Source organism: Salvelinus sp. IW2-2015, linkage group LG18 (genome assembly GCF_002910315.2).
Source record: "Salvelinus sp. IW2-2015 linkage group LG18, ASM291031v2, whole genome shotgun sequence".
In the NCBI taxonomy this organism is placed as follows: Eukaryota; Metazoa; Chordata; class Actinopteri; order Salmoniformes; family Salmonidae; genus Salvelinus; species Salvelinus sp. IW2-2015.
Genome location: NC_036858.1, coordinates 12,676,582 through 12,696,605, shown reverse-complemented (window position 1 = coordinate 12,696,605; position 20,024 = coordinate 12,676,582). Strand labels below are relative to the sequence as shown.

Here is a 20,024-nt window from a genome sequence, read left to right as displayed (position 1 = left end):
TACTTTATGGCCAAGCTGCAAAATCAAAATTGGCTATATTGTAGACATTTGTGAAGAAAAAAAAGAAAAAAAAGAAATATTTTTGGTGTTCATTTAAGGTTAGTGGTGGTTAAGGTTAGATCTAAAATCAGAATTTAAGAAGATAAATTGGAGAACTAGGCAGGGTTTTCGACTTTGCAAGTTGGCCAGATAGTGACGACAGTACAGGGAGAGCAGGCTTTCGTTCCACCCTAGCACTAAACAAACCGGATTCAACTAATCAGGTGTTTTAATGCTGGGCTATAACGAAAGCCTATACACCCTGTGGATTTCCAGGACCAGGGTTGGTGACCAGTCTCAGGCCAGACTCGAGGTATCACGCTAGCTACCCTACATGACCAAAAGTATGTGGACACCTGTTTGTCGAAAATCTTATTCAAAAATGATGGGCATTAATATGGAGTTGGTGCCCCCTTTGCCGCTATAACAGCCTCCACTCTTCTGGGAAGGCTTTCCACTAGATGTTGGAACATTGCTGCGGGGACTTGCTTCCATTCAGCCATAAGAGCATTAGTGACGGACACTGATGTTGGGCGATTAGGCCTAGCTCGCAGTCGGCGTTCCAATTCAACCCAAAGGTGTTCGTTGGAGTTGAGGTCACGGCTCTGTACAGGCCAGTCAAGTTCTTCCACACCGATCTCGACAAATCATTTCTGTATGGACCTCTTTCCACGGGGGCATTGTAATACTGAAACAGGAAAGGGCCTTCCCCAAACTGTTGCCACACAGTTGGAAGCACAGAATTGTCTAGAATGTCATTGTAAGCTGTATCATTAAGATTTCCCTTCACTGGAACTAAGGGGCCTAGCTCGAACCATGAAAAACAGCCCCAGACCATTATTCCTTATCGACCAAACTTTACAGTTGGCACTATCCATTGGGGCAGGTAGCGTTATCCTGGCATCCGCCAAACCCAGACAGATTTGTCTGTCGGACTGTCAGATGGTGAAGCGTGATTTATCACTCCAGAGAACGCGTTTCCACTGCTCCATAGTCCAATGGCGGCGAGCTTTACACCACTGCAGCGGACGCTTGGCATTGTGCATGGTGATTTCAGGATTATGTGCGGCTGCTCGGCCATGGAAACCCATTTCATGAAGCTCCCAACGAACAGTTATTGTGCTGACGTTGCTTCCAGAGGCAGTTTGGAACTCGGTAGTGAGTGTTGCAACCGAAGACAGACAATTTTTAAGTGCTTCTGCACTCGGTGGTCCCGTTCTGTGAGCTTGTGTGGCCTACTACTTCGCGGCTGAGCCATTGTTACTCCTAGACGTTTCCACTTCACAGCATCAAGGCAGAAATTCAACGAACTGACTTGTTGGAAAGGTGGCATCCTATGACGGTGCCCCGTTGAAAGTCACGGAGGTCTTCAGTAAGGCTATTCTACTGCCAATGTTTGTCTATGGAGATTGCATGGCTGTGTGCTCGATTTTATACACCTGTCAGAAACAGGGGTGGCTGAAATAGCCAAATCCACTAATTTGAAGGGGTGTCCACATACTTTTGTATATAGTGAAGCTCAGCCAGTCAGGTCTAGTGAGACTAGCGACCATCAAGTGCAGATTGCAGCAGTGATGGTTCTCAGTATGTGTGTGTGTGTGTGGTGTTTACATTGTAGGTAGGATACTGTTGTCACTGAGGGGGATCTTCTCATCGTTCTGGTCATAGAACTCCAGGCCGTTCATACCGATGTAGTAGGGGTCACCCCAGGTGGTCAGCAGCTGCAGCTGGAAGATGACTGGTGGGTCAAGGGTTAAGGAAGAGCGACGTGGAGCCATGTACACACTCAGGCCTTTGGCAGTCATCAAGTAATTTAGTGATTGTCCAGATCACAGTATCCCAGCAGGCAAAACTGATTGTAATGACATTTACGAAAAGCAAAACAATAATAATATATATTTGTCAATTTTATCCACTATAAGGTGATTTATTTATTGTTGGGGTCAATTCTATCCACTGGTCGCATTATTTCTGCATGTCCATGTAAGGGGACTATGTAAGGTGACATGTTATGTTAGTAAAGGCATACTGTATTCTGTGGGACTATTTCTTGTGAGCAGCAGGAGGAAGGATACATCCACAAGGCATGATGGGGGCCTCATAGTCCATGCTGGCGTGCTCCTGTCTTTTGGAACCAGCTCTGAAAACCACACAAGACACAAACCTTAAGATTATATCTCATATTGTATAGCAGTACTGTAGTTGAGAATATGAAATAGGCCGTGGCTAGTGTGGGGTTTTATAAAGTTTTTTTGACATGCTTAACTAACTATAAGCTAGTAGGGCTTCTTATGCATTAAAGTTTGAATTGCTGACTCTTGTGAACCTGCATTTTCCATTGTTCTCACTCTYACCAGTGCTCAGGGCCTAACCATGAATATCAGCCTGAAATGTGTGTGTGTTAAAGATAGCGCTGTACTGTGTGAAATATGTGTGTGTACGCAACAAATGTATCGGTCTGAAATGTGTGTGTGTTAAAAGGAGAGAAGCAACAAATGTATCAGTAGTGTGAAGCTGTACTGTGTGACCGAGACTGTGCTAATCTTAGAGAGACACAGGAGGGGKTGAATCATGAGACTGCTGACTGTGGTGTACAATGGACTATAACCCAATACTATAACAAACGTGATTAGCAACTATATCATATGTGATTGAATAATATAACAAACGTGATTAGCAACTATATCATATGTGATTGAATACTATAACAAACGTGATTAGCAACTGTATTAAATGTGATTGGATGTTGACAAACTGTTGGTCTGGGYGCCTGGGTGTCTGTGTGTGTGTGCTGGAAGTAACAGTTAGCTCAGATAAGAAGCTGGGAAGCTGTAGTTAGCCTTGAGCGAGAACAGTGGACATTGTGTGACAGGTGTGAATAGCTCAGACAATATTACAGAGCTGTCTGACCCCAGTCTTTGGGGTGAAGAAGCGTAATCTACACACAACAGCGACGGGACAGAGAGCGCAAAGGGGCTAGGACTAGCTTATGTGCCAACATCAACGATAGGCTGGGTAAGTCTAAACCACGCCCAGTCTCTACTCTGACAGGCCGGCTCGGAAGTGGGAACTATCTCTGTCATGAGTATTTATTATAATGTCTTTGTCAGTAACAAGTGTCTTCTCTGTTACCACCCTGCGGGGTGGTGCAGTGAACCCGTATATACGAAAAATGCATTTGCCATTTATTAACTTTTGAATTAAACAATTATTTTAATCAAGTTCAGGTGTCCTATTGTTCCTATCTCAGTTGAACTTACGCAACCCTAACACTAGTTTTCGCCCACGTTCCACCCGCCCCTCCGGAAACATATTTTTTAAAGGCAAGGATCCGGATCACGTTCTGCCCATGTGTTATTTCATGCACACATTCATTTTTCTAACATAGCTGCTGCTCCCCCCTCCCATCACGGTTCGTGATGATGATGTAGCCTATATCTCTGCCTCATATTTCTGAACAGCTGAAGTAAAAACCCTAAGGAGATTTGAACGAACATATATATAATGAAAGTTACAATCTTCTCTGTCGGTCTTTTGTAACAGATATCGCAGTTGCACAAGCAGGACTCAGTCCCTACACTTTGGACACATTTTGTGTAATCTTTATAGTTGCTGCCATATCGTAGTTACTGAAAAAGGAACACCTGTCCGCCTCCTGCGTAGACAACGCTGATGAAAAATGAACATTCGATCGCTAATTAGACTGCGTGTCTGTGTCTTGCTATGTTCCACCTCTGAACATTCTAGGCAGCCGAGCGTGTATCCGGACAGGGTAGAAAGAGTCTTGACAATGGGCAAGTTCGTTTTGTGTCATCCGGTGCCATAGTTACGCCATATGTTGATATCGCTGCGAGAGTAAATAGCTGCATGTAACTCAGTGCCTAAGAAGAACATGAAATCACTAGACTGCCTGTCTGTGTCGTGCTCATGTCTGCAATACTGACAACAAAGTTTGTACGAACATGTCGATAATGTATTGTGTATAAAACATGCAAATAGCTGGGTCGAGAGTTTCAAGTTCCTTGGTGTCCACATCACCAACGAACTATCMTGGTCCAAMCATACCAAGACAGTCATGAAGAGGGCACGACAAAACCTTTTCCCYCTCAGGAGACTGAAAAGATTTGKCATGGGTCACCAGATCCTCAAAAGGTTCTACAGCTGCACCATCGAGAGCATCCTGACCGGTTGCATAACCTCCTGACTGGTTGCATAACCTCCTGGTATGGCAACTGCTCGGCATCTGACCATAAGGCGCTACAGAGGGTAGTGCGAACGGCCCAGTACRTCACTGTGGCCAAGCTTCCTGCCATCCAGGACCTATATAATAGGCGGTGTCAGAGGAAAGCCCATAAAATTGTCAGAGACTCCAGTCACCCAAGTTATAGACTGTTTTCTCTGCTACCGCACGGCAAGCGGTACCGAAGCGCCAAGTCTGGGACCAAAAGGCTCCTCAACAGCTTCTACCCCCAAGCAATAAGACAAGACTGCTGAACAATTAATAACAATTATCTATTAATTATAGATRAAACGTATTGGTGCTCACCGGCCATTGGACATAAATATTACACAACAAGTTGGAAATGCAAATTCAATAATGAGTGGTTTGAAAGGAATCCGTGGCTAACTGCAAGCGCTGCAAAGCAATCACTAGCCTGCAATTCAGTGGAGAGGGTGTGTGGTCCAAGTCTGGGTTTAAGGGTCAATTCTCCAAGCTTAAAAGGATAAACATTCACATGAAACACCATGGGCCAGAAAAGGTTGAATACATAGGCCAGGCTGTCAATCCAGCATGGCTTCTTCTGTGTTCAAAAGAACTGGAAACTCGGAACTGGGAAATCTCAGACTTCAGTGAGTTCAAGACAACTGGGAACTCTGAAAAAAACGACCTCAGACTGGGAAAATACATTATGAACGGGAATTCCAAGTCCGGAACTAGGGCCTCTTTCTAGAAGTCCAACCTGAAGATCACTGACGTCATGATTCAACCTTGTCCCCCCCCCCCCCCCCCCAGAGTTCCCATTTGTCTTGAACGCCCCATAAATCCAGAGAATGCCAGACATTGATGAAAAAGTTTGATGACAAAATTTGCCGACAAGAAGGACCGCTGCGACATCTTCCTGTTCAAGTGAGCACAGTACAACAAGGTGAGTCCAAAAATGTCTTGTATGCTGCTGCATAAATTATGTAATATGCCAGGGTTGATATGTATACCGTAGCTAAGAAAGTAATACTAAGTGTATGTTGTGTAGTAAGATGTTAGTAGCCCATGTGTCTCACCCTAATAATTTGGTGCCTTTCCCCCTCATAACTTAGCCTACTGTTCTGACTTGGTGGTGCACATGTAGTCTATAGCCTGTTTTTGAGAAATGTCAACATTGAATATTGTAGGAGCTTTCATTGTCTGCTTATATGCCTGCCCCCTTTATCTATCCTACGGTTCTGACTTGGTGTACAGGGAGAATACTGTAAGAATGGCCCGTGTTCTGAATTCTGTCTCTGTACATTTCAAAAGTTCTGAACAAATAGTTATACTGACTACGCCCGTCTTAGCTCGCTCATTAATGTCGTAATCGAAATTACGAGTTGCCTCTTAACCACTCATTGTTTCCTTTATGCCATAGTTTGTACATCTCAGTTGTCAGTAGAAACCACATTTGTTTAAGCAAGTGTGCCATATCAGCTATGTTTTTTAAAAAGGAAGTACATGAGGCTGAATGAACTGTTTCGCTGCCAGACAAGGCTCAGCTGATAGCCAGGTGGAGCAGTGGTAACGATTCACTCCATGGTGCTGAAAAGAAAGCTCTGTTGGGACAGATTTATGTAGGCAGTTTGTGGGCACCGTTTGTCACCGTTATAGTGCAATTAATGTATTGTTTATTGTTGTGTAGTTGCTTTGCTGCCATGCAAAAAAAKAAAAMGTTTTTTTTGCCCCACCAAGATTTACATGCTAAAATTGCCACTGCACCAGTGACCAGACAAAAACGATCGAGGAGGGGGGAGTGGCAGCGAAGCACTCAGCACAGCAGCTACGTAGGCAGCAGAGTGGGCACTCAGCACAGCAGCTACGTAGGCAGCAGAGTGGGCACTCAGCTCCGTAAAAAAACATCTGTATTTTTAGCCTGGGCAAATTGGGATACAGAAACTCTGTATCTGTAGCCACTCTATATGAATTATCATATGAATTCGTCATACTTTTGATGCATGACTAAGTGTTTGGCACAGTGCGGATAATGGGCAGAATGCTGTTTTACGAGACGCTAAAGGCATCAGCACGCTTCAGTCCGGCTGGGCCGAACAGAACGAGTGTGCTTGAGTACTCCCTTGAAAGACMTTCGCTTCAAAAACTAGTAAAAAAAAGCGKCAATAGTACTGTTTGTCCATTTTGAGGCGCCCTAGCCAGTATACACTTCCTCAAAATAGTCTGAATTCATCTAAGATAAYTCAAGAAATCTGTCAGATATTTTTCTATTAAAAATGTTAAACTGGTCGTCTCTCGTTGAATGACAACAAAKACTTTATTTTAGAATCTCCACTGTTAACCAATCACAGACGAAGGGGCGTAGACTTCRGCTCCGAACTTCGGCTCGCCTCCAGAAAAAAAGTTGTGTGCCCGAACAGCCGAAAAAACCCTCACCGGAGTCCAAAACTAACAAAGACGTCACAAAATGTCATCATAATATATSCACCAACTCTACCAAACTGTTTCGGCTGGGAAGCATGCGGACRTCTTAAAACAGACGTCTTACAACAACAGAGCCATTACTTTAAACACCTTCCTATTGGGAGGTGGCCTACAACTAGCCTGGTCCTAGATCTGTTTGTGCTGTTTTGCCAACTCTTTTGGTCATTGGCAAGAYGGAACAAACAGATCTGGGATCAGACTAGCCGACAAGTACTCACTTCAGTGTGTAGGCCAAGTCCTCTGCTGTAGTCTTGCTGTTGACCAGGCCAGTGGAGGGGTTCTGGAGGAAGTCGATGAAGAGGATCTCCTGAGCAAAGTCAAAGTGACAGTTCCCTGGKCCCTTCCTGATGAGGAAGCCCTCTGCTGGAGAGATGAGTGTATTGTCCAGAGACACATGGATCACCTTCACCTGGAGAACACAGGAACAATACATGGGTGTCTTAACAAAATGTGGACCATGGTTAGAATTGTGTTTTTGTGTGGAAATAGGGATTCACCCCTTAAACAACATTCTCAGTCAAAATTCAGAGCTATTTAAAGATCTATGGCAGTTATTGCATATGTACTCCTATGGGGCATCGTATAGATTTGTASAACTACAACGCACCGCACATTTAAATGACAACTTCGAAATGCAATGGCAACCTACAGGGCCCAGATATTTCTATTTCAATTGACACTTCCACCAGAATATTAAAAAGGCAGGAAGTTCTCCATCCCAGTGATTAAACAAGTGACTCTCTCTCACCCCTCTGTAGGAGTCCTCTGGGSTCTTGTTGTAGTTCCAGATGCGGAGGCCAGCCACCGTATGGGCCTTGTCAAAGTTGACTGTCAGGGTGTGGTGCTGGCCACAGAAGAACGGGATCAGCCACATGTGCTGGTCTTCAGTGGTGATGTTGTGGCCGTCAATGAGTCTAGACAGAGGAGAGAGAGAGAGAGAGACAGACACCTCACTGGTTATATACATGTAATTCTGCAGCATATGCAGCACATGAAAACGTGGTATTTATGAGACACTTCGTTATACTTGGGACACTTAGGGGTACGTGTTCACTTCAGTGTAAAGTGAACCTTCAACTTTTTTGTTTTTGTTTTTACATTTTAGAAGAAAAAACCCCTTTTTCAAATACACAATTGTTCCATGCAAGGATATAGCATGATATTTGAAATACATAAAAAAAACGTTTACATTTCGTTTTTATGATGGTGCATTGAGCTGCTGCTGCTTCAAACACCATGTGACATTGTTTACGTTTTTCAGTGGCAGTTTTGTTGTGCACTGTTGTTGCGCCTACAGAGGGGTATACTACAAAGCAGAATCAACTTTGATAAGCAACCAGAAAAAAACTATTAATTTTATGGCTACTAAAAAAAGCTACACTTAAGCACTTAAGGCACTGGCCGGCAGGTATATCCTTGTCTCATCGCGCACTAGCGACTCCTGTGGCGGGCCGGGCGCAGTGCACGCTGACCAGGTCGCCAGGTGTACGGTGTTTCCTCCGACACATTGGTGCGGCTGGCTTCCGGGTTGAATGTGCATTGTGTCAAGAAGCAGTGCGACTTGGTTGGGTTGTGTTTCGGGGGACGCATGGCTCTCGACCTTCGCCTCTCCCGAGTCTGTACGGGAATTGCAGCGATGAGACAAGACTGTAACTACTACCAATTGGATACCACGAAATTGGGGAGAAAAAAGGGGTAAAAAAAATTATTATAATAATAACAATTAAAAAAAGATTTTAAAAAGCTACACTTAGATACAGTATGTCTTTTGGTTTGTGAAACTAACTAGACMATTTCCATTTCAAGCTCATCTTTCTACAAAAGAAAAAGTTGTACCAGAATATTTAGGCAAGTTGGCTGGCTAAYGCCTTGATAGCGGTTTTGTAGTATACCCCTCAGTTCTGAGGACGCACAAAGTTTTCATTTCCCCTCATGTTGCATTTGACATGAAAAGGCAATTTACTGCGACGCGGACACTCCATCTCAGAACCTTGAACGGCAGCCGATGTACACAACCATGGTCACCTTGAAACCAAAGCCTACGGCTAAACAAAGCGTCTTTATATTTCAAATCAACAAAGAAACTATTTTAAATTCTTTTGGATTTTCGACATAACGACTTGATAAACCTAATGTTGACCGATGCACAATGCTGTTGACTGAGTGGGAAAATGTAGCCTGGCTTTGCCATGCATTTCATATGGATAAAAAGTTTCCATTTCATTTTCCACAGTCACTACTGACCCTGACATAATCTGCTCAGACTGCCTCTTGATCCATCCTGATCCAACTCCTGAGAAATGTGCAGTCTTTCTCGCCCAGCTATCAGAAGGCGGCCGGAGATGGGCCGGTCACGGTGGGCCACGACACGGCCGTTCAGAACTACAACAGCGCCAAAGACAAGAACCTGAAGCGACACTCGCTTATCAACAAGAAGCGGAAGGAGGACAACATGACCCACCTCAACAACGAGAACCCGGAGAAGCCTCAGTCATGCACCAACCTGTCCACCCTTACCCAGGACCAGTGTCCCCCAGACCTCATCGAGAGCTCCGACAACACCGCCTCGCCGGTCGAGAAGGCCCCCCTGACCAACTCCAACACGGCYCCCGACATGCCCAAGRSGGTGATGGTCAAAGCCTTCMCTGGCGAGCTGCTGCGCTGCCTCGGTGAGTTCCTGTGCCAGCACGGCTACCGGCTCCAGAACCTGTCCCCCAACGACCCAGGGCTGTAGCATCAGAGCGTGGACCGCTTCCTGCTCGACCACGGCTGGGGGAACCAGAGCACCCTCACCCCGGCCAACATGGCGTTTAACTATACCGCAAGGTGGTCTTCTCTGAGGCGGGTACGGAGCACCAGCTGCAGGACGTGGTGATSACCTGCCTCTACCTGACCTGCTCCTACATGGGYAACGAGATCTCCTACCCAGTGAGACCCTTCCTTGGGRAGRGCTCCWGGGACATCTTCTGGGACCACTGSCTGTCCAYCATCAACCTAATGTGTGCCAACATGCTCCAGATGAACACGGACCAGCACTATCTCTTCCGACCTGAAAAACGAGAGCYAGGAGGAGGAGAGGAGCCGCTTGCTCATCGGTCTGGACTGGTGAGGGGCCCCGGGAAGAGGGCCCAGAAGAGGGTAGGGGCCTACTCCAGTCTGGTATTTCAAAATGGAGGGAGGGGGACTGGTTGAGGGAGTAGGAAAGGGTAGAGGTGAAGTTTCGATGGGATTCATAGATTATGAGAGTTTATATGAGGGCCTACCAGCCACCCATGACTGTTTTACTGACTGTCTAAGGTGTGCCTACCACGGAAGGGAGGACGACCACTGCTATATATCGAAACAAAGCTGTAATAAACATTGACATGATAGACACACAAGAGTTGGAGTCAGTTGAATAAAATCCCTTGCAAAGCTGTTGTCGTTGACAAGTTAACTAGATCASTTTGGCGTTTCATGTCTTAAAATACATCCTCAGAGGGTACGCAGTTAGATCCATCTACATTGTCAGCGTTGTGAGGTCAGACACACACACACACACGCACGCACGCACGCACACACGCACACACACACAGTACTGACTTGTCGAGGGTGCGTGTGTCCTGGCCGTACTCAGGCAGGTCGTTGAGGTCCCGTGGCGAGGCGTCCAACATGGTCAGGTCCAGAGGCAGGCTGTCCCCCTCCTTCCCCACCACCTCTAACCCCGTCAGGCCCACGTAGTGGGAGTCCCCCCATGTCATACTCAACTCTATCCTAAGGCCTGGAAAGAGGGACGGGGGGAAGGGAGAGAAGGAGAGAGAGAGCTTGGAGGGTCAGTGTGGAACAAGCTGAGCTAGCTATATTTTACAGACATTAAAAGCCTGTATGTAAAATGTGTGAATTGATCATGAATAAGACTAATTTAGAAGGGAGTACTCACACTTTCCATTGTACATTCCTGGGATCTGCTCCAGGGTCTCAGACTGACCAACAGTAGGGTTCAGATTGAGGTTTAACTGAAAAATGGCAGTGAATAGAAATCAGAAATGTTAGTGTTGGGCTGGAACAAAACCTGCATGTCCTGTATCAATCAAGGCGTTCCACGTTTACACTGTATAGTCCAAGTCAGTCCGGTCAGACTCACCGTGAGGTCGTCCTCGGGTCTGAAGCCAGCCTGGGTGAAAGGTCTCTCCTCCCCCTCTCCGTCGGCCGTGCGGGGCCTCTGCAGCTCCTCCTCGTATCCAACCAGCCCCTCGGAGCCCTTTGCCTCYCCGCAGAACGTCTCGTCGTAGCGAGACATGGCCTCCAGTATCTCATCGTCCGTGGTGAACAAGATGGTGTCCCCGAACTGGTCCAGACCTAAAATGAGAGCAGTGGAGGTTAGTTCTATAATCTAACGTAATAGTTCTAATGTTCTTGTCATTCCCAGATCGCATTTTGGTGATTTAAATAAATTGTGTGGTCATCCTCACAAGTCAAGCCAGTTCTCCATGAAAGCAATTCAGTTCACCTGGAATGGTCTAATACAGACCTTTTTTGAAGGGAATAAACTACACACAGAGGGGCCGTGTCCTGGACACAGATTATGACTAATGGAAGGACAAACTTAATTGCTTTCATGGACGACTGGCTTGAATTGTGCGGATCACCACACCACTTATTTTCATCATGAGCAAAAGCTATTTTCTACCCAAAATTGCAAAGACAATGTTGTGATCTATTTAATAAATACAAGAGACCAGCAACATGGATAAAAGGGTGTGGCAGTAGAAGAAACAGTGGCACCTAGTGGGCAAAACCTGGTATTTTAACACACATTTATGGGGGGAAATGCAAGCGACTTCAACATATAATTTCTCTAAACGGGGGGAAAACAATACCACCCAATTTACTGAGAATAMATTACACAGTATGAATAAACAATACTCCAAGCCACAGCTTCATACTACTTGTCAAACATAGAGAACTGATGCTGTATACTGGATGTTGGGGTGGGCTTGGTGTGGGGTTGGGGGGTCAGTGGGTGGCTTAATCATTGTTAAGAGGTTTGGTCCAAATTGGACGTTGGGTACTATATTTATTAAATATTATATGAATCCTATACATTGAAATGGCCAATTTGGGTGTGATCAATTAGTTGAATTTCTCAGAGTTCAAATGTAATGTTGCAAGAGTGCTTATCTTATCCGAAACCATTTCAGAACAATTTGAGATGGTGGGTGTCATGGCTTGCTGAAATGAAATAGAACTACCCATTTGGGTGTCATAGGAGAGAGCCTGTCCCTCACTAATGCTCCCCTACCTCCAGACAGAGTCCCTGATGCCTTGGCGATCTCTCCCCTGAAGATGCACCTCCCGTCCAGCAGCATTTCAGCTTCCTTCACCCCCCTGAACGAGTGGATCCTGGACTTGTTGTAGTTCCACACTCTTATCATGGCCACCTGACACGGCCCGGCGAACTCCAAGTAGATCACGTGACTCCTCCCCTGGGTGAAAGGTGCCAACCACAGGTGCATGTCGTCCTGTGTGAGGTTGACGCCATCGATCAGGTTGGTGACCACACGCGGGTCCTTTCCGTAGGCAGGCAGCACGTTAATATCAGGCGGGTCGGCGCGGATGTGGGTGGGAAGGAGGGGCTGACCGCTGGAGCTGAAGACTTCGAGACCGTTGAGGCCCACATAGTGGCGATCGCCCCACGTGGACAAGATGTTAATGACCAGACGTTGACCACGTGGGAGGACCGGAATTTCAAACTCCTCCTCGCGCTCCGGCTCGGCGGAAAGGTCATCCTCTGGGTCATCGCAGAGGCCCCCTTGAGGGGCGGGGGAGGAGAGGTGGGATGAGTTGGGGACGGGGCTGCAGGAGGAGGCTCCTGGGCCGGAGGAGGGGATTATGGCAATAGTGGCGGCTCTGGAGGAACGCTGGAGGAACTCGTCAAAGATGTCGCCCTCGAAGCTCATGTTGGAGATGCGACCACGCTGGCACTGGTTGAACTTGGTGAGGGAGTCCCAGGACTCCATGAGGGTGTCGTCATGGTCCTGCTGGCTGCGGAGATGGGCCCGGGGGGTACGTTGCTGCCTCCGGTTGCTGCTGCCCGATACTGAACCTGGCTCTTCTGTGGAATCAACACACACACTCTCATGTTACCTCAAAGGCAGTGCAGAGTACATAATAAAAGTGTAGTTAAGAGCAATAGGGAAGAAAGCAAGGTCATTTTGGGCCCGTTTTATACATTATAGCACTACTCTATATAATTTTGAGAGCAGGATTTATACTACTAAAGTTATGGCTCGCAATAACCTTTTTATTTWATTTTTTTAACATATTCCAGGTATGTAGAAGATAAAAGTCATGGTAATGTTGATGTCATTTTCACACTGAATAGCCCAGCTCCGACAGCTGGTGTGATGCTAGTCAAAGAGTCTTTGACCCACTTCAGGGTGATATGTCCACAATAGATATTGTCAGAGCCAGCTGGCATGTGCCTTGTGTGTTTCCAGATCGGGGGGGGGGGCTGACCCATAACTAGAGGGTCTGGCTGGGAGTCTGTTGTCAGGGAGATAAAGATTATTATAGGATGTAGATTTGATGTGATGCAGCAATCTGTCTGCTCTATAATCTTATTTAGGGACAAACAAAGATATGTCTGGTCTGCCGTTGACACGAACATTGGGAAACTAATGTCAGATTCCGGGGGGGGGGAATCATTATTGAGTTGCAGAATTAAGGCAAGTAGACAAACAGTCTCCCACTAGAGATCATTCTGTCTGACCTTAAGACGGTTACATGAATTCAAATGAACATCTCGTCTCTTTCCTGCACAGCGCAGTATGCAGAGTAGATAATAGAGCTGCAAAAGTATGGAAAGGTATGGAATGGATCACAACAGGTACGAGCACATAGCATACACACTGGGTTAGCTACCTATGGACAGTCCAATGGCTCCATGCTGGTGCTCCACTGCTGGTTTGCTGCTGGTACTACTAGTGTTATTGTGCCTGGCTGAGCTCCTACGTCCACTAACAGGCTGGTCCTGGCGCTGCTGGTCACTCAGCTCCTCCAGCAGGTCACCTCCCAGGTCCAGAGAGTCTGCACTCCCCTGGCCCCCGTTCACCGTCCTCTCCACCCCCTGACACACCCTCCCCGGGTTACAGCCCAGCTCCGGAAGCACCGAGGTGGAGGAGGATTGGGGGAGGGGAGGTTTGGACTCCACAGATTGCTGGGGAACTAGCCAGAGGGGCCTCTCCCTCCCAGCCTCGCAGCCCTCGGGGGCGCTCCGGGCCAGGGGCTGTAGCCACTGGGGAGTCCTGGAGGAGGAAGGCTGGGTGGTGACTGTGCGCTCTGTGGGTTGACCCGACTGCTCCAGCTGCTGTTTCACAGGGGGGTGGGGGAGGTCCAGTTCCGGTGGGTCCATGTCAAAGGAGTCCTTCTGTAGGGGACGGTGTGTTGACGTGGGGGTGACGGGGTTGTATGTGTTATCCTCTAAGTCTATTCTGACCTGGGCTAGCCCCTCAGCGAGAGAGAGTCCGTGGTTGGGGTCACGATGGTGCCCTCCGTTGTTCCCCTCCACGCTCCTGTCATAATGGCGCTGTGGGCTGGCGCCACAGAGACCGTGTCCGGACGCCATGGGGCTGGGAGAGAAAGATTCTGGAACTTGGAGTGCCTGGAGGGCAATGCTGGTGCTGTAGTCGAAAACCTGGTTGCCACAGCCCTTGTCCAGCTCGCCTTCGAACACCAGCGTACTGTTGAGGTAAAGATTCACATGCCGGGCGCCAATGTCCAGGTCCTGAAAAAGAACAGTACGGCTATTTCAGGCTCTAAGCAGGGCAATATTTAGTTAATGCATTGATATCATGTAAGAAAATAAACCTTAAAACAAACTCCAAGTCAAATACATAATTTTTTTTTTTTTTAATGCAGAGGTGAAGAGGGAAACGTCAAAGAGCTGGAATATTCAAGTTACCATGATATCGCTAGATCAACATTGAAACTGAAAGTGATACCGTACTTTTAACCAAGGAGCTTCCTCGTTGTAGGCCCCAATGTTCATACATACCTGGGGGAAACGAAGCTAACCGTGCAGACATAGTCAACTGTAAAGCTAACCGTAAGTAGCCTCCTTACCAACACACAGACAGACATAGTGGATGGCTAAAACCAGACTCAAATCTCCTCAGTCCCTGYTCATTAAATCAGCGCATCTCCACCCACTGGATCAAACTGTATCACACTGCTCCTTACCTCGCCGCTTAAAACACACCACCGGTACCCTAACAACAGACTCAATGAACAGAGACACTGTTAATATCAACCCATAACATCCATAGTTCCAGACAGACCCCTGGTTGCCTGGGCTTCGTGCCCCGTCAGTCCCGTCTGTGACAGCAGCAGGCCGGGAGGCAGAAGCAGTAACCCGGGCGTCCCTTCACTAATCCTCCAGGGTTAATCTCTCACTGTTCCACATTTGGACTGACTGGCAGCTCATGCAGCCACTGGTTAAACACAACTACCCTCCCTCCTAAAGCCTGCTGCCAATATGGTGGTCACCCTCTAGAATGACTGGGGCTGGCTGAAGCAAGCTGGATTTATGAGCAACTGTTAACAAACGATGGAGTGCATTTTGGTAACCCCGGAACTAGGACTGGCGTGATGAACCAATCAGAGGCTGCATATGTAAGTAAGGGTTGCACACACAGTACGTGCTAACAACTTAAGTACCATTTCTACCAGATTCCATTTGAATCTTCACCTAACGCAACCCTTTTCACTAGAACTGGCAACCTACCGGCAACCTCTATCGCAAAGGCTCGGGCCAAAAGTAGTGCACGACATAAGGAGAAATAGGGTGCCATTTCATACTCAACCTGTCAGTCTGGTCTCTTACATTGATGCTCTTGTTGTAGTTCCAGATCTTGATCCGGGATATCTGAAAGTCCGGAGAGCGCTCCGTGTTCCTGATGATGAAGTAGAGCTGGACCGGAGGATGGAAAGGACAGGTCCACATATGACGCTCCTTCGTGGTCTGGCGGTCAAAACAATACGCAACAACATATAGAGAAAAGCAGTCCGTTTCAGTCAGAAAACAGATGAATACATTCCCTTAAAATGACCAGAGACCCAATATAATCCGGTAACACTTTGAAGACCCCCTTCCCAAAGTATCAGTCCCAAGCCACGATAGTCCGGCGGCCCATTGTGACATAGCTATTTATTTTTTATTTATTTAACCTTGTTTGTAGCTACTGAGACACCGTCCGCGGGGGACGACCGCGCACCTCCCCAAGATTCCCAACCAACGTGGCTCCTCGTACGCGTCTTCTATTCATTTGAATGGGGTCACGGTTGGAGAAATAGCTTGAGCCGCACTGAGAGTTCGGAAAGCATGAAAGGCAATGGTCCAATATTCTAGAACATCTCCGTGTGGACATACACATTTTGGACTATGATCAGCGCTTAAATGGGTATAAAGCGTATTTATAGCACCAATTCAAAATGCTTTGTCATGCACGACATAGGCTAATAACAGCTCGTAAGCTGTCTCATGATTCCTTATGTGTTCTAATGTGTTCTAATGCCTTTATAGTGGATTACGAAGAGGGTATCTACTCATAGGAAGTGTCACCAAAAATCCCTCTAAAATGATGCATGAATAGTAAATACAATGCACCAAGACCTTTCCAAATAGTTCAATTAGTGTTATCAGAAAGGCTTGGGGGCAGAGCTCAACTCACCTTAGGTTTCCCGTTGACCAGCGCGCCAAGGTTCCCAGGGTAGTCGGCGTTCCGGATGTCCAGGTCGTGWGGCGACACGTACAGCTTCCTGTTCCCTGGGCCGAAGAACTGCATCTCCGTCAGCCCCACCTGGCCYCTGTTCCCCCAGTTACTTAGGATCTCCATGGTGACGTATACGGTGGGCGGTGCCTCGGCCGAGACGCGCCTCTTCTGCCACCATGACAACAGCAGAGCTTCATGAGTCGAGTCAAGCCGTCACTTCATACAGTGTATTCTTAGCATCATAAAAATATAGTTAGAACGCTGGTAGATCKCTCTTTGTGTGTGTCTCTCTCGCTCTATGTTTAGCCTCACTGTTTGTCTCACCTAGTTGTTTTACGCTTAGTCATTCCTAGCCCTGGTATTTGATGGAGTGACTCACCGGTGGTTTGCTATTGTCTGTCTTCACTGTCTGAGGGCTGTCAAAGTTTGTGCCTGCCTCCAGTTTCTCCAACGCCTTCAGTAGTCTCTGCTGTTGCCTGGAAGAAAATGATTAGTCATCAATTGTATTGTGTCTTTCACCACATCAATAGTCTTTGACCTTGCTCTCGGTGATCATCTATGGAAATGTATGCACGGTCACTGACAGTTATTGAAGACTCCCCACAGCTTTGTTGACTAAACCCGCTTCAAGGTCAGAGAGGTTAGGTTACCACCGACACGTTTCTGATTGTTAGAGAGCCTCGGTCGGAGGTATACGGTTACTGGTGCTCTTGTGCCGGCCATCCAAGACGTACTGCATTACCACAAGTTTTTTGTTACTGTACTGCAGTCTGTACACGGCGTTCTCATCCCAGCAAGGGAAAGCACATAGTACACAGGCATGAGGGAGTTAGCGATGCCAGTGTCATTCTAAACTGTCACCAGACAAGACTACATTTGGCCACATCCCGATATCCATACCTTATAGATGGTTTCTTTCTCTGTAGTATGCTAGTGTGGACACTATTGGAACATAGCCATTCAATGTTTTTTTCCTTTGTGACAGTCAAAGGATTAGTATAGACCCAGATATGGACCGCGAGCCCATTCAAAGCGGCCTGCGGGTGGTTTGAGTAAAATAAAAAAAACAAACATCAGTCTACATTAAAATGACTCAAACCAAACCGTAACTGTGTAGAAATGATATTGGACTTACATTTAAAGTCTCTACCCTCTTTCCAGGTTGCTAAGAATCACCAAAATGAAAGCTGAATAGTCAGGGAGCGTCGAAAATTCAAAAAAAACGATGGATAGATGACTATTTTTTGCACATTTTGAGAAAATATAACACATTTCCAGTGCGGCTCTCCGGACCTCGGTGAAGACCGAATGTGGACCACGGGGCAAAATGAGGTTGACACCCCTGGTATAGACTTAGATAGTAACTTCCCTTTTCCTCTCCATATAGTGGTTAAGGATCAACACCTAACGCATAGTGTGCAATGACACTAGCGTGTAACGTTGCAATACACTACCTGGGACCCATGAGGGTAATTCTCTGCATGGCTCTGGTCACCCCACTTTCATCTTTGTCGTCATCGTCGTCACGCAGCGAGCCGTTCATCATGTGGTGTCCTCTCACCTGTGGATTTAGAATGGAGGAGCTCAATGGAGTTAGACTTAAGATAGGGTGGTAGCCTAACCAGGTTCAACTGAAGGTAGAAAAGATGAGAAAATAAGAGAGATAGGGATAGGCTAGGATGTAAAACATGAATCATTACAGCAGACAGATTAGAAGAATACAACACAACCAACTAGAGGACCCAGAACAGCACACCCCTGATTGTGCCTATAGATATAGAATTACATTCTATGGTTGTTATCTATCCTACCGGGGTGCGGCTGAAGGCCCTGGGCTCGGGGCTCTGCAGTGGGCTGTTCTCGATCTGCAGGGCCTGGAGCACCCTGCACGCCGTCTCCTCCGAGTCGCGCTCCTCTTGGGAGGCCTTCCTCGCTGCAGACAGGGGGCGCTCTACGCGACTCCTCGGCCCTGAGAGAGGGGGAAGAGAGAGAGAGAAAGAGAGGGGGTTGGGGGGAAGTGAGACATACTCTTGAGGCCTCTTAGGTTTATGAATGACACGCATACAGGGAAGAACAGAACATACGTTGAGGATCTCTGCCATCCCTGCACTCCTTTGAAGAGGGCCTGTCCAGAGTTTTGCTCTTCACCGGCAGAGGCTTGGTGGGGACGTAGGCTTCCATGTTGTCTTTCCTCTTGGCCGACAGCGAACGCTCGATCTTACGGCCTGCAACATAATGGAGGAAACGTCTAAGAAAGGTAAAGGAATAGAGACAACCTGAAGCAAATTCCGGGCTGCATCTCAATAAAACCTCTTAACAGGCGTCTTCTACATGTCTCTTTCCCTTCAACTGCAATGACATCAAACATCTGCATGGGTAAATCCTAAGTAGGCATCCAACATATTGCTTTCACCTATCCTATCATTTAAGATCAGTGCAAATGAAGGGGGGGACAAGGAAAGGAAGCCACTATAGTTGAATGTTAAGATGCATCCCTGGCTGAATAACATGAATATATTGTCATCCGTATTGCTGGGAGTACCTTTAGGAGAGGGCCCAAAGTCCAACACCATGAGCTCTGCAGGGTCGCGAAGGCAGSCTTTGGGCCCAGTTACTTGCGGATGACTCGTGTCAGCAGATGTTTTGTTGGAGGAGGGAGGCAGGCCTAGCTCCTCCAGGCTCTCCGTGCTCTCCTCCCTCTCGATCTGCTCCTCCACCCACTCCTCGTCCGACTCTTCCCCCGCCGACCCCCTGCTGCTCCTCAGCACGCTCACCTCCAGGCTCCGTCGAAGCACCTGAGCAGCAAAAAACCCCAAGGGTATGTTCAAATGAGTTGAAACRGAAATGGAAACTGGTCTTCTTATCAGACAACCACGGGCTTTTCCTCCTCAGTTTCAAAAATGTTTTCATCCCGTTTTGTGACCAAAATGAAAACTACTCAGCTCTCACCCTCACGCCACTGCACCATATGTAACACAAACAAGGTTAACACTGAGCTATAACGCAGTTTGAAGAAACGGGGCCGTTATACATTTTATGTGCCTTGATTTATATTGCTTTGAAGGGAATGTCTGCTTGGSGTAAGAGGAAATTTAAAAAAGTTGTAAATTAAGTCAGCACTCTCTGGATAGAATTCAATGATTTACTGCGACATGTAATCTGGCGAGATGGAAATGATGAAGATGGCTGTATTTCTTGCACTTTGGTAGCCTGGATCAGTGTCTTGAATACGCTACAGTATCTTATGGAGCGAGAAGAGGAGAAAAAAGAAAGCGAGAAGAGGGAGAGAGAGAGAAGAGGGCCGAGGAGGAGGGAGAGACAAACAGTTGACCTCTCACCTTGACCTCGTCGATGTTGAGTAGGACCCGTTCGCTTTGATGTTCAGGCTCCGCCTGGCTACCTCCTCGGCCATCAGCCCTGGAGCCAAACGAACGTGACACCTTACAGGAGTCTCGCGGGGGGCTACGAGGAGAACGGGGACTCGACCGCTGGAGAGGCACAGGGTGAAGACAGAGCAGAGTGAGATGCAAATCATGCAAACTCAGGCT

The 20,024-nt window shown here is 47.2% G+C and overlaps 1 protein-coding gene and 1 pseudogene across 1 annotated transcript in view; one reads left to right on the top strand and one right to left on the bottom strand.

Annotated features, from left to right (window-relative positions):
- The window catches only part of LOC111978471 (katanin-interacting protein), a 30,047-nt gene that overhangs the window by 4,212 nt on the left and 5,811 nt on the right, over positions 1-20,024 (bottom strand). Inside the window, exons 7-23 of the mRNA XM_024008555.2 lie at positions 19,815-19,964; positions 19,019-19,271; positions 18,561-18,701; positions 18,288-18,445; positions 17,931-18,037; positions 16,856-16,952; positions 16,435-16,644; positions 15,588-15,725; positions 13,628-14,489; positions 12,006-12,818; positions 10,848-11,062; positions 10,644-10,719; positions 10,307-10,484; positions 7,473-7,638; positions 6,943-7,133; positions 2,115-2,179; positions 1,667-1,777 (exon numbers count right to left, since the gene is read on the bottom strand). Coding sequence (XP_023864323.1) covers positions 1,667-1,777; positions 2,115-2,179; positions 6,943-7,133; positions 7,473-7,638; positions 10,307-10,484; positions 10,644-10,719; positions 10,848-11,062; positions 12,006-12,818; positions 13,628-14,489; positions 15,588-15,725; positions 16,435-16,644; positions 16,856-16,952; positions 17,931-18,037; positions 18,288-18,445; positions 18,561-18,701; positions 19,019-19,271; positions 19,815-19,964 — 3,931 coding nt within the window. The remainder of the gene's footprint in view (positions 1-1,666; positions 1,778-2,114; positions 2,180-6,942; positions 7,134-7,472; positions 7,639-10,306; positions 10,485-10,643; positions 10,720-10,847; positions 11,063-12,005; positions 12,819-13,627; positions 14,490-15,587; positions 15,726-16,434; positions 16,645-16,855; positions 16,953-17,930; positions 18,038-18,287; positions 18,446-18,560; positions 18,702-19,018; positions 19,272-19,814; positions 19,965-20,024) is intronic.
- On the top strand, positions 8,990-9,833 carry LOC111978259 (cyclin-dependent kinase 5 activator 1-like; annotated as a pseudogene).